This window comes from Eublepharis macularius, chromosome 11 (assembly GCF_028583425.1).
Source record: "Eublepharis macularius isolate TG4126 chromosome 11, MPM_Emac_v1.0, whole genome shotgun sequence".
NCBI classification, from domain to species: Eukaryota; Metazoa; Chordata; class Lepidosauria; order Squamata; family Eublepharidae; genus Eublepharis; species Eublepharis macularius.
Window position 1 is genome coordinate 1445679 of NC_072800.1, and position 14165 is coordinate 1459843.

Below are 14165 nucleotides of genomic sequence, written 5' to 3' on the forward strand. Positions count from 1 at the left end.
GATGGCAAGGGCAGCTCTACAGAACTGTCTCTGGAAAGCTCTCATCTGCCTGAGACTGGGGCCCAGGCAGATGAAAAAGACACCAGAGTTTGCTTTGAGCCACGCTAGCAGGAGAGAGCTGGCAAGCGGAGCAGGCAGCGTTCTGCTAGTTCTCCATTCAGTCCCAGCTCCAGAGAAGCCGCTCACTCACCACACTGGTGCTGTCAGGCACAGGCTTGGCAAAGAGGAGCTCCAACCCGGCAACCACAAGGTATGTACACCCCAGTCTCTGGAGCACCCCTGGAATCCGCAGGTTATCCCAGGACACTGCAAGAGAGTAAAGACAGCTGTGTTTGAGAGAGAAATGGAAAGACAGGGCCCGAGCCAACAGTTTAGTTTGGCTACACGTTTTAAATCTGAGCTTTAATATATTTTGACAAAGTTACTATCTAGTCAGAGCTGGCAAAACTGTGAGCCTTGAGATCGGCTCTAAGGTTTTTTATCAACCAGTTCCAAAGGGGCTTGTACTTTTTCCTTTGCTTTCCTTTTATTCTCTTAGAAGCTCACTCAATCATAAATCTTGAGCAGCAGAAAATACTTATTCCTTATCTTTTTTTGGATACAAGGGCTAAAAGGACTGAGATATATTTTGCAATTGTTAAGGTAAATTTAGGATCCTTATTGCTAAGCAAGAGTCGGGGTTTCTGGATTATAAGGAAATGGTTAATTAAAGGCTTAATATAATAATCCCTTATATTTTCGAAGAACCTACATTTGAGCAGGGCATGAAAAGATGTATTAATCCACAGGGGCAAATTCTGTCGGGATAGGGCCTCTTCAAAAACCACCCCTGAAAAACCATTCTGGGCATAATATTCAATCTTGCAAACAAGGAAGCTCTGCAGTATTGTGGGATGGTAAGAAAGTACATATAGTATTGATTTGGGGAAAGAAAAAACAAAGGATAGGGGGTAAACAAACTATGCAGGCTCTCGAAATCAAGCTGCTGTGGTCAATTTCTAGGAAATGGTTTTTAATCGGAGAAAATGTCCATTTGATGATAGTTCTGAGATGGATTTGTCCATGTCAAAACTATCATCAATTGACATTCCAACTATCAACAGTTTCTCATCCAGGGCTTTCTTCCAAGTTGATTTGTGGGTATCTGGATTTAGAGTGTCTAACAAACCATCTTCAGCATAGAGCAGTTTTAATTCCAGTCTAAAGGCATACAGCCATGCTCTTGCTTCAGGGATAGCTGGAAAAATTCTGCCCGCAATACAACGTTAGACACACAACAGGGGGTATTCAATATTTTCTGCCAGGGCGGCCCCTGCCATACTTTGAGGGGTTCACGGGGTTCATTGGGGGGTTACTGCTGCAGACCAGATCTGTGCCCTGCTTTGAAAGTGCCAGTGCAGCTTTGTGGGTCCAATGCAGCCGTGTGTGCATTAATCCTGCCTGGGAAATGATATCTGTGGGAGAAGCTCTGAATTCAGTTATCTATGTTACCAGGGAGTCAAAGAGGATCCGCGGATCTAGTCAAAACAACTTTACTTGGTTACTTTCAGTTTACTTTCTGCAGCTTATTAGATGTGAATTTAGAGCTTAATTTCGGGGGGATTAGAGTAGGTAGTAGTAAAGTGGGTAGTGCCTGAAGAATTTAATGCTTAACAGGAAGAGGGGACAGCCATTCCTATCAAGAAGGTTCTTCTGTACGGAACTCTTTAGGTTATCAATAAAAGCTTTAACTCATGCATCCTTGGACTCGTGCGGTGAAGTTATTTGAGATCTAAGCTGGCAGTCTCAACATTTTCCTAAGAAAGTGTGCTAAGTATAATGGTTGTTGTGGGTTTTCCGGGCTGTATTGCCGTGGTCTTGGCATTGTAGTTCCTGACGTTTCGCCAGCAGCTGTGGCTGGCATCTTCAGAGGTGTAGCACCAAAGTATACTTTGTGCTAAGTATACTTTGTAAACCAGAGTGGGTGTTAAGTTGTCCTGAAGGGTGGTATGTAAATCCAATTTTATTAATGTTATTATTGATTGATATTATCAGAGACAGCTTTAATCCAAATAGCTGAGCCATAAAGAGTAATGGCGGCCGGGGGGCGAGGGGGCGCTTTCAGATTAAAAGCTTGCACCGCTCCAGGAATATTCTTCCCTCCCCTATTGTAGAAAAGCTATTTCTAGTGTTTGCACGTGGGTTTTGCTTTATTAAGTGCGGTTCTAAATTGGGGAGTCCAGGACAGCTCTTCTGAAAACAAACCCCCAAGCAGGAGAAGGTCGTGACCTGGTCAATATTGGACCTGTCGATTGACCCCTGAGGCAGGTTCCATTTTTTAGTCTTGGTGAAAACTAAGACCTTAGATTTCAAATAGTTGCTCACCAAGCTTCACTGAGAGTGATAGTTGGAAAAAAGACGGCAGGGCCCTTTGCAGCCCCACCCTAGTTTGGGACAGGATCATCGGCACAAAGCAGAATAGGTACAGCAGTCTCAGCTAATTTTGGTGGACTTGTTCTTTTTCTTAAATGTGAGCACTAGAATATATTGTCGAGATTTCCTTCTTTTAAATTCCTGCACGCTTGGCACAGACTGAAGCGCCCAGTGACCCTGCAGTGCCCAGTAGTCCCCTGATGCTGCCAGCTGTATCTGCACTCAGGCTGCCCCGCTGGGATGTTCTTCTTAGCCGCAGGGACTTCAGTGGGGCCCCTACATCATTCCGCCTCCGGCTGTCAGTACCTAAGGCTAATGTGGGGATGAGCAGACGGGGAGTGGGAGGGGCCTGGGGGTGGGGGGGACTTAGGGGAGAAAGGCTTCTCAAAGCTTGGCCTGGCTGCTGGAAAGGAAGAGTATCGCGTATGAAACTGATTTCTTTATCACCAAGAATAACATAAACAAGATGATTTTTTATTACATATTCATCGAGAACCTGCAACTAGGTTCCTCCCAGATGGCATGTGAAAATGCAAACAGTTATAGTGGACAAAGGGCTTGGCATGTTTGTTTTGCACTTTCCTCAACCTGAAATCAGCCCTACCACTACAGAAACTCTGCAGGGCTAAACAAACAACCCTTTGAAGTGAGTTTTGGAATGTTTTATTTCCCCTCATGTTGTTTCTAGCACCAACGTATCAGAAGAAAGGGTAGGGTGGCAGCCCCAACCATCCAAGCATTTCCAGGCATGCAGCACAAAGTGAAACTCTTCTTTGCAGTGGAGCACACAAATCTCACTTTTACCCAAGAACCGCTGTGTAGAAGTGACAGACACATTCCTCAGACAGCATGAAATGAAACCAATCTCTCAGAACTCACAAGGGCCAAGGCAGTAATTTGGGTTCACCACCACGACACCAATCAGGATGAGGAGGAAACTTCGCCAGAGGATTTTCAGCAGCAGCTGCCTCTTAGAACATCCCCGTCTCAGCATGGAACTCAGAGAGAGTGCAGTGGAGGTGCCCATGATAAACACAAACCTGGAGAGGCAAGAAGAGGGAGACACATCATGGATTTGCTCAGGAAGAGGTCAGCTGACGCAGCTCCCAACAGCTATTCATCCCCTCATCCCATTCCAAGCAATCCAGACCAGTCTGCCTGCATGTTCTAAATATATTAGAAGTAGGAAACCAGCTAGGGAGGCAGTGGGGCCCTTGGATGACCAAGGCGTAAAAGGATTACTAAAGGGTGATAGGGAAATGGCCGAGAAGCTGAATGCGTTCTTTGCTTCTGTCTTCACTGTGGAAGATAAGAAGTGCATGCCCACTCCGGAAGCACTGACTTTGGGAGGGGTTTTGAAAGACCTGAGTCACATTGAGGTGACGAGAGAGGAGGTTATGCGACTGCTAGATAATTTAAAAACTGATAAATCACCGGGCCCAGATGGCATACATCCAAGAGTTCTGAAAGAACTCAAGTGTGAACTTGTAGATCTCCTCACAAAAATATGTAATCTGTCATTAAACTCTGCATCTGTTCCTGAGGACTGGAAGGTAGCTAATGTTGTCCCCATCTTTAAAAAAGGTTCCAGGGGAGATCCGGGAAATTACAGGCCAGTCAGCCTGACGTCAATACCGGGTAAGTTGGTGGAAACTATTATCAAAAATAAAATTAGTGGGCACATTGATGACCAAAAGCTGATGAGGAAAACTCAGCATGGGTTCTGTAAGGGAAGATCTTGTCTCACCAATCTGTTAGAGTTCTTTGAGGGAGTGAACAAACAAGTGGACAAGGGAGACCCGATAGATATTGTTTATCTTGACTTCCAGAAAGCTTTTGACAAAGTTCCTCATCAAAGGCTCCTAAGTAAGCTCAGTAGCTATGGGATAAAGGGCCAAGTCCTCTTGTGGATCGAAAACTGGCTAATTAATAGGAAACAGAGAGTGAGTATAAACGGGCACTTCTCACAGTGGAGGGTGGTGAGCAGTGGGGTGCCACAGGGGTCGGTATTGGGTCCAATGCTTTTTAACTTGTTTATTAATGATTTGGAATTGGGATTAAGCAGTGAAGTGGCTAAATTTGCAGATGACACGAAATTGTTCAGGGTGGTGAAAGCCAGAGAGGATTGTGAGGCTCTCCAAAGGGATCTGTCGAGGCTAGAAGAGTGGGCATCCATGTGGCAAATGAGGTTCAATGTAGCCAAGTGCAAAGTAATGCACATTGGAACCAAAAATCCAAAATATAAATACAAGTTGATGGGGTCTGAACTGGCGGAGACTGACCAAGAGAGAGATCTTGGAGTCATGATAGATAACTCACTAAAAACGTCAGCACAGTGTGCGACTGCCATAAAAAAAGCTAATGCTATGCTAGGGATTATTAGGAAAGGGATTGAAAACAAATCAGCCGGTATCATAATGCCTCTGTATAAATCGATGGTGAGGCCTCATTTGGAGTACTGTGTACAGTTCTGGTCGCCACACCTTAAAAAAGATATCATAGCACTGGAAAAAGTACAGAGAAGGGCAACTAAAATGATTAAAGGGTTGGAACACTTTCCCTATGAGGAAAGATTGAGGCGCTTGGGGCTCTTTAGCCTGGAGAAAAGACGACTGAGGGGAGACATGATAGAGGTTTACAAGATAATGCACGGGTTAGAGAAGGTAGAGAAAGATGTGTTTTTCTCCCTTTCTCACAATACAAGAACTCGTGGGCACTCTATGAAATTATTGAGCAGTCGGGTTAGAACAGATAGAAGAAAATACTACTTTACACAAAGGGTGATAAACACATGGAATTCGTTGCCACAGGAGGTGGTGGCAGCTACAAGCATTGCCAGCTTCAAGAGGGGACTGGACAAATATATGGAGCAGAGGTCCATCAGTGGCTATTAGCCACAGGAGATAGATGGTATTCTCTTTGTGGGGAGGTGGTGCTCTGTTGTCTTGGTGCTGGAAGGAAGGCAGTGGGAGGGCTTCTGGTGTCCTGGCCTCACTGACAGTCCTTTAGATGGCACTGGATTTCTAGCCACTGTGTGTGACAGAATGTTGGACTGGATGGGCCACTGGCCTGATCCAACATGGCTTTGCTTATGTTCTTATGTTCTTATGTTCTTATGTTTTCCCTTACAGCTGCCCAATGAAAAGTTCCAGAGATGTGATTTTTTAAAAAATGAAAGCATTCAGAGGTTGGGTGTGACATACTGCGGGGAGGGTATGAAGCACAGGCCTCTCTGCATGGGGACCTTTCCCCCCTCAAAAACTGCGACAGAATTATAGCGTATAGTAAATGATTCAAATACAAGTGATCATATACTGATGCACTGTGCTGAGGTAAATTTTAGATCAGGGGAGAGCAATTGAGCAACTTCCGGCAACTTCCTATGGTAAAGCCAGTTTGGTGTAGTGGTTAAGAGCGTTGGATTCTAATCTGGAGAGCCGGGTTTGATTCCCCACTCTTCCACTTGTAGCCAGCTGGGTGACCTTGGGACAGTCACAGCTTCTAGGAGCTCTTTCAGCCCCACCCACCTCGCAGGGTATTTGTTGTTGTGGAGATAACAACATACTTTGTAAAGCACTCTGAGTGGGTGTTAAGTCGTCCTGAAGGGCGGTATATAAATAAAATGTTATATTATTATTATTATTTTAATTCAGTTTTAAAATCGAACCTCTTCCTGGTAGAGAAAAATGTCATTGTAGATAGAAGCACATTGTAGACTCTTTCATTGAAAACATGATGCCTTTCACCTTAAGTCTCTGCAACGAAAAGTGCTAGACTTACTTTTTAACAAAAATGAAAACAGAGACTTCAGAGAACCTCTTACACATATATTGTTATAATGTTATAGTGATATACCTGTATACAACTGCCAATTAAAAAGAACAATAAAAGCCCCCTCCCCAAGTGATGGTGGGAGAATGGCCACTACAGAGGCAGGGGCACAAAAATATTGGAAAACAGCACCTATAGTGAAGATGGACAATTCCCAGATTTCAAGATCAAACAGTTAGATACACTGGAGATGAGGATTACTTACCACGGAAAGACAAGGTCTGCTACAGTTAGTCCTACAAAGAGAAAAAAGGAAGTTGTTTAACCTTCATGATAATAGACTACCCAATCAATATCTTCCTTATCTATTTTGTTAACATATTTCAAATGAGGAAAATTGAGCGTGGCAAGCAGATACACGGAATTGAGCCACGATAGCCTTCTTTTCAGGAGAAGGCACCTTGGAGAGGGGAAGAGGTTGGAGTGGAGAAAAGGCAGGGGAAGGGGGGGGTGCTTAACCCTTTCCCCACCACTTCTTCTCAGCCTCCCCTCCCCTACTGTCCAGCACGCCAGTTAAGATCGTCTTCCCATGCTCTGCTCTGTGGCCCCACCTGCAGAGGTGAGACAGGCAGCGACCACAGACAGGGCTTTTCCGGTGGTGGCACACGGCAAGGTGTGGAAAGCTTTCCTCCAATGCCTTCTTTACTGCCCTTCAGATGCCATGCCAAAACGTTTAATTTTTACCCAGGCTCTTAACTGGGAGGTTTAGTTTTTCAGCTACTTTTATGGTCTGCTTCTCGTCTCAGAACTATTTAATGAAGATCATTTAGGGTGCTGACTTGTTTTGTGCTGTTTTTACCCCCAGGTGCATTTTATGGTTAGCTGTTATTTTTATACTGTTTTATGATTGTGTTGTATTATTTCACTTTGTGAGCTATCTCAAGCAGGTCTCTAGAGAGACAGGTTATATATTTCCTGAAATAAACTACACCTGCTCAAGTCAACTGCCTGGGTGTTTCAAGCGTGTTTCTTCCCAAAATTTAAATTCGGGTATTAGCTGTGAGGCTTTTGGGAGCTTTTTTGCTGATAAAATCTTGTCTCTCCGCCGTGATCTCCCAGCCACAGTTGATACAGTGTGCGAACTAGAGGCCCCTTGGCCGCCTTCTGGGATGATTTCAGTCCACTCTCTGCGGATGAGATTGACAGGATCCTGCGAGCAGTTAGGCCTACCACATGCTCCTTGGACCCGTGCCCTTCGTGGCTGGTGAAGGCCAGCATAGATGGGCTACGGGATGCCCTGGAGGCCATTGTCAACATGTCTCTGAGCTCTGGGATCTTCCCGGAAGCGTTGAAGGAAGCTGTGGTTAGGCCTCTCCTGAAAAAACCATCTTTGGATCCTACCGACCCGGTCAGTTACTGCCCAGTTTCGAACCTCCCGTTCCTGGGCAAGGTGATTGAGCAAGCGGTGGTAGAGCAGCTGCAGGTCTTCCTGAATGATTCCTCATCCCTAGATCCCTTCCAGTCGGGCTTCCGTCCGGGACATGGGACGGAGACATTGCTGGTTGCCCTGATGGACAATCTCCGTAGACAGCTGGACCAAGGCGCGTCTGCACTGCTGATATTAGATCTATCAGCAGCATTCGACACGGTCGATCATGACCTGTTGGTCCACCACCTTGCCGATGTGGGGATTCGAGGGACAGCTCTGCAGTGGTTTGTCTCTTTTCTCCATGGTCGGGGACAGAGGGTGGCACTAGGGGAGAAGTTGTCATCCCGCCACCCGTTGGTGTGCGGTGTCCCTCAAGGGGCAATACTTTCCCCTCTGCTATTTAATGTATATATGCGCCCCCTCGCCCAGCTGGTACGGAGTTTCGGACTTGGGTGCCATCAATACGCAGATGACACCCAATTGTATCTGATGATGGATGGACGGCCTGGCTCTGCCCCAGATGTCCTGGAACATGCCTTCGGAGCTGTGACTGGATGGTTGAAGCAGAGTCGGCTGACATTGAATCCCTTGAAGACGGAGGTCCTGCATGTAGGTCTAGGGTCCATGGGTGTGGGACTCCGGCTCCCTGCTCTCGACGGAGCGCTACTTACGCCGGTGTCGAGAGCGAGGAGCCTGGGGGTGGTCCTGGATGCTTCCTTGTCTATGGAGGCACAGGTTGCAGCGGTTGTTAGATCCTCTTTCTTCTATCTAAGACAGGCTCGACAACTTGTCCCCTACCTATCGACCCATGACCTCACAACAGTGATCCAGGCAATGGTCACCTCCCGATTAGACTACTGCAACTTGCTCTATGCAGGGCTTCTCTTGGGCTTGATCCGGAAACTGCAGCTGGTTCAGAATGCAGCTGCACAGGTGGTTGCCAGAGCACCAATCATGGCTCATATAACACCCATCCTCCGTCAGCTGCACTGGTTACCGGTTGAGTACCGGGTCCGGTTCAAGGTTTTGGTGTTGACCTATAAAGCCCTATGCGGACTGGGCCCAGCATACCTTCGGGGCCGCCTCTCCCCATATGTTCCCCGGAGGTCGCTTCGATCAGCCACTAAGCACTTGCTGATGGTCCCTGGCCCCAGGGAGGTCCGCCTGGCCTCTACCAGAGCCAGGGCCTTCTCGGTTCTGGCTCCGACCTGGTGGAACTCTCTGTCTGAGGAAACTAAGGCCCGGCAGGATTTGTTATCTTTCCGCCGGGCCTGCAAGACGGAGATGTTCCACCGGGCATTTGGTGGGGGCTGGGCTGTCCTCTCGCCAGCCAGACCACTGAAGACCCTCCACCACCCAGGCAGGACAATGCTGCAGTTTAATATTTAATATTCCACACCCGCCAATTTTAATGGTTTTTTATACGATGTTTTAATGTTTTTATAATGTTTTTACTGTTTTTAATTTGTTGTCAAACCGCCCTGAGCCCGTCTGACGGGGAGGGTGGTCTAAAAATGTAATTAAATAAATAAATGAATAAATAAATAAATAAATGTACATTTGGAATCCTGCAGGAGGGAAAGGAGCTCTGGCGAAGGATCCTTTAGAGCACAGAAGTGACTGAAACCTTTCAGGGTAACCTTCCCAGGTTTTCTCTGTTTTTACTGGCCTGTCCTGTAGCAGCTTTTCCTGATAATGGGCTGTCAGGATTTGGCCCCAATACTTAAGCCCTAGGAATTCTAGGCTACTGTATTTCATGGTTTTCTAAGGCAGTTCTCAACAATAGCCTGAACTTGCCAAAACAACAGGGAAGGGCTCCATAGAAGCTGAACTAGGAGGTACTTGTGGGACAGTATAATGGCGAGAAGGACTACAAGGCATTGGGGGAGATGATTTAAAAACATTTTACCATTCCAGCTCTGATGCTTGAAGAACCAGTACTTTCCTCCACCATAATTCACAAACACCATAATTGTCAGAGCCAACCTGCAAAAGTATGAAAAGCAAGTCAATATTACGCAGTGAACACGTGAATGCATATTTACCATTAAAATTTTTAAAGCCACCATTGAGAAGATGTGTGCCAAATTTGTGCAGTGCTCCCTGGCCTTTAAAATGTTGCAATATTTTTGGATTAAGTGGTTCCACTTTAAGTCTTACAATAAAAACAAACTCAATCTACATGCTGCAGGCAGCAGTATCAAAAGAGAACATCCCATTTGGTGTGGGCCCTTGAACACAAAACACGATCAGGAGCCTTAACGAAGGGCCCACATAAAATGTCACTAGTGCTGCAGCCCATTCAGAACCTCACCGTGGCCTGCCACGACCCAGTAGGAGGGACCACGGGTCATGCTGCCATAAACATGGTCCAGAAGATGACGCACCGTCCTTTAGGGCAACACGCAAGCCTCACTGCCTCCGCTTCAGTTCCTCCTCTGTGGATCTCAATGGATCTCGCGCCCCCCCCCCCGCCTGCAACACACACACACCCAGAGGCGCTCTGCTTGTGGAATGGCTCCTCCTGCCTTATGTGGGTCAGCAGAGCTTCAGGAACAACCAGGGTGGAACGCAGCATCTCAAGGGAGGTCCATGGAACTCACAGTCTCTTCCTGGAACAAGCAGAGAGTCTTCTGCTTCAGCAAGGGCGCTTCTGAATCCAGCCCCTGGTTAAAACTGCTGTATTGTCCATGTCAAAAGGTTCCTGCCCAGGCAGTGGGTGACCAGACTCGAGAGAGGACCTCCCTCGCCAAGCCCCGCCCTGCTTCCCATAAATGCACTTGGCACTTCAACCCCTTCCAATCCGTTGGGATTAAGAGCAAATGGTTAACAGCAGGTTACAATACCAGATGCTGCTTTCAGAGGCGGGGATGGAAGACGGTGGACCAGTAACTACTGGCTCCAAAAGTGTTCTTCTGTCTTGCAATCAGTTGTGCTTGAATGTGTTGCTCTTCCTGGCGAGAGGGCGGCATGGTATAGTCTGATCTCATCAGACCTCAGAAGCTAAACAGGGCCAGCCCCCATCAGAATTTGAATGGGACACCACCAGGGAAGGCTGCAACTGCTCCGCAGGGGAAGGCCACGGCCAAAACCCACCTCTGTGCCTCACTTGCCTTGAAAGCCCCTTGCCGGGGTCGGTTGTGACTTGACAGCACGTCTGTTCATGCTGCTCTTGCCTGCCTTTCATTGCCACTTACTAACATGCTACTGCAGGCTTTCTACTGGTTATTTAATCATCATCCTTAATAATTATCCTTAATTAAAGCAACAAAGTGGCTTATTGAGCATTCAGGTGGTACACAATAAATAATTTCACTTGAGCAAGACAAAGGAAGGAGAAAATGGCCACAGTCATCAAAGAGGGTTCTTTAATATACTCCTGCTGACAGCCGTGGCCCTGCTCCTGGAGAAGCACTTGCAGCCGTGCAACCGTCCTTCGCCTTCCCAGGGGCTGCTCCCATCTGTCAGTCACTGAGCTTCAGTGTGCTGCCCTAAGGCCTCAGCCATCTCCTGTGCTGGAGAAGAGGGAGGAAGTCTACACACCTTACCTTACTTCTGCCCTATTGCCCCCACACCAGCTCTGGGCGACAAGAGTACTTTGAACCACCCAGGTAGTCAATGGAGGCAGGGGAAGGGGAGGTTTTAGCTTCTGCATGCAGGGGGGAACAGCTCTGAAGGGTGAAGGGCACGGCTGGAGCTGGGTTTGAAGGCTGCAGCAAGTTATGCAAGGATTAAACGGAGGAGAGGAGAACTATGTAAGCCACACTGAGTCCCTAGGGAGGAAAGGGGCCATAAATGGAGATCTTACTGTCTCTTGGGCATCCCAGCCAAGCAAGTTTGCTGTTGCATATAAACTGTGTGAGCCACACAGTTCTGCTGTTGTGTATAAACAGTAGAGAAACTAATTTAAATTAAAACAAGACAACATTTGTTTTGGGACCAGTATTTCTCAATATTTTTATCAATGATCTGGATGAAGGGGTAAACGGGCTACTCATTAAATTTGCTGATGATACCAACTTGGGAGGGGTAGCAAACACCCAAGAAAATTCAACAAGACCTGAATACTCTGGAGAAGTGGGCAGCTGTGAATAGGATGCAATTCAACAAGGACAAGTGCACAGTATTACATCTGGGCCACAAAAATGAGAAGCACAAATACTGGATGGGGGATACACTTCTGGGCAGTAGTATATGTGAAAGGGATCTTGGGGTAAGAGTGGACTGTAAACTAAATATGAGCAGTCAGTGTGATGTGGTGGCAAAAAAGGCCAATTCAATCCTGGGTTGTATCAAATGGGCCATAGCATCAAAATTGTAGGAGGTCATAGCCCCTCTCTATACTGCCTTGGTCAGGCCACACCTGGAGTACTGTGGGCAGTTCTGGAGGCCTCACTACAAAAAGGATGTGGACAAAATTGAGAGGGTGCAGAAGAGAGCAATGAGGATGATCAGGGGTCTAGAGACTGAGCCCTACGAGGAAAGGCTGAGGGCCTTGGGAATGTTTAGTTTGGAGAAGAGGAGGTTGAGGGGGGGCATGATTGCTCTCTTTAAATATTTGAAAGGCTGTCATTTGGAGGAGGGCAAAGAGTTGTTCCAGTTGGCAGCAGAGAATAGGACCCAAAGCAATGGGCTTAAATTACATGCAGAAAGGTACCAGCTGGATATTAGGGGAAAAAAATTCACGGTCGTAGTAGTTCAAAGGTGGAAGCAGCTGCCTAGGGAGGCGGTGAGCTCCCCTTCACTGGCAGTTTTCAAGAAGAGGCTGGATGGATATTTGTCAGGGATGCTTTAGGCTCATCCTGCATTGGGCAGGAGGTTGGACTAGAAGGTCTGTACAGCCCCTTCCAACTCTGTGATTCTGTGAACATTCAGAAGCTATTGTCTTCCACCTCTTTAATGAGACTGGTCCTTTAAACAAAAATTTACTGGCCTTGTTTTCTTTTAGTAATCCTACTCCATTTAAGAACAACAGGAGATGGCACCATGCTGCCCGGGATTTGAAAATGCCAGCCAGCCCAACCAGGAAAGGTCGGGGCACAACCAAACAGGGAGCCAAGCTAATCACACCACCAGTCTGTCTAGTCTGGCTTTAGCCAATTCACAATGAGGAGGAGAAAAGTTAATCACTGTTCAAAGCCAAAAATATTGCCACAGCCTAAATATGAAACGACCGGGCAGTACTGAAGACACGGGAATGCTGCCGCCGTGGTGTCTGGAAGCACTGTTACCTGGCATCTCCATTCGGGGTGTGCAGTCAGATATTGCTGATCTGATTTCAGCTACCAGGCTGGCAATATCAGATATTGCTCCTGCCCCTTAGAAACTATTCCTAATTCTGACGTCATCATTGTCAATAATATCGGAACCAGGAATCCTGGTAGGGAGGCAGGAGCAGCTAGGGAGGAGGGAGCACTCCCCAGCTAGTCAGAGGTGCATCTGCCTTTGAATTCTGAGGGCCATTATTTTCAGCGTGGAGGTGAGGCCTACCCTCGCTGAAAATAATGGCTCTTTAAAGGTTAAAGGGCAGGTGTAAAGCCAACCAGCTGGGGGCGGGGGTGGGGTGCTCTAAGTAACGGGCAGAAGACCCATAGGAAACTGTCATCACCAGCCCCCAGGCTCAGACTCCCTCCTTGGGCGAGAGCCTGGCCTCCCACCACAGGCCACCTTCAGGCCCTTATGGACTTGCTGGGGGCTCCAGGCCAAGCTGCACCCTCCTGCTGGCCCTTAGGCCACGTTCTAGGCCTAACCATTCCAGAAAATGGTTAAAAGTAGTAATTGTTTTACTAGCTCTATTTCACTCATAAAGGCAAAAGTTTAAAATACATAGGAAGAAATTCTCCACAGCTGCAAGTTACCCTCTGAACGTATCCAGCGAGCGCAGTCTCTGTATGGTCGACCCAGGGCTCCATACCCCAGGAGGTAAACCACTGCTAATGGAATCTGTTCTTCTTGGGGAGCCAAGTTCCTTGAAAAACAAAGAAGCAGTGTAGAGTTAGCAATGCCGCTGATAAGCCTGAATAAATTTCTGCCTATTTAGAACATGTGTATGTAATATTCTTTTTCTTCAGAATTATTTTGTGTGAGGTGTTATCATTCAGTGTTACCTTGGTCCAATACTCCACAGCTATGAAGGAGGTATGTTTCTATAAACGCAATTTTATCCGCTCCCACCACTGTAGCAGTTGATTAAGATACATAAAGTCAGCTGTTCCCAGCCGCACAACAAGGACCATATTCCCTATTATTATTCCCATGTTTACCAACTGGGAATTGAGGGTGTGAAAATAATTTAATCAAGATAATTCACTAAACCGATACAGCTGCCATATTTAAAAGCACGGTGAGATTAGCAAACGTTGCCCTCACAACTGGGTTCTCATGCAGCACAATGTAGAATCCTTTACAGAATGTCTCACTTTTTCATATTTTTCATTCCGCAGATTTTTTATTATTTATTTTATTTACTTCAAACTTTTATTCCGCCCTCCTCACGAACAGGCTCAGGGCGAATCACAACAGTTTAAAACTCATCATATAATTTATATATAAA

The 14165-nt window shown here is 46.7% G+C and overlaps 1 protein-coding gene across 5 annotated transcripts in view; it reads right to left on the reverse strand.

Annotated features, from left to right (window-relative positions):
• The window catches only part of HGSNAT (heparan-alpha-glucosaminide N-acetyltransferase), a 51322-nt gene that overhangs the window by 20646 nt on the left and 16511 nt on the right, over positions 1 to 14165 (reverse strand). For all 5 annotated transcript variants that reach the window (XM_054991150.1, XM_054991151.1, XM_054991149.1 and 2 more), the window contains 5 exons: positions 13471 to 13580; positions 9522 to 9598; positions 6449 to 6479; positions 3292 to 3452; positions 191 to 306 (listed from right to left, as the gene is read on the reverse strand). In XM_054991150.1, the coding sequence (XP_054847125.1) occupies positions 191 to 306; positions 3292 to 3452; positions 6449 to 6479; positions 9522 to 9598; positions 13471 to 13580 (495 nt within the window). The remainder of the gene's footprint in view (positions 1 to 190; positions 307 to 3291; positions 3453 to 6448; positions 6480 to 9521; positions 9599 to 13470; positions 13581 to 14165) is intronic.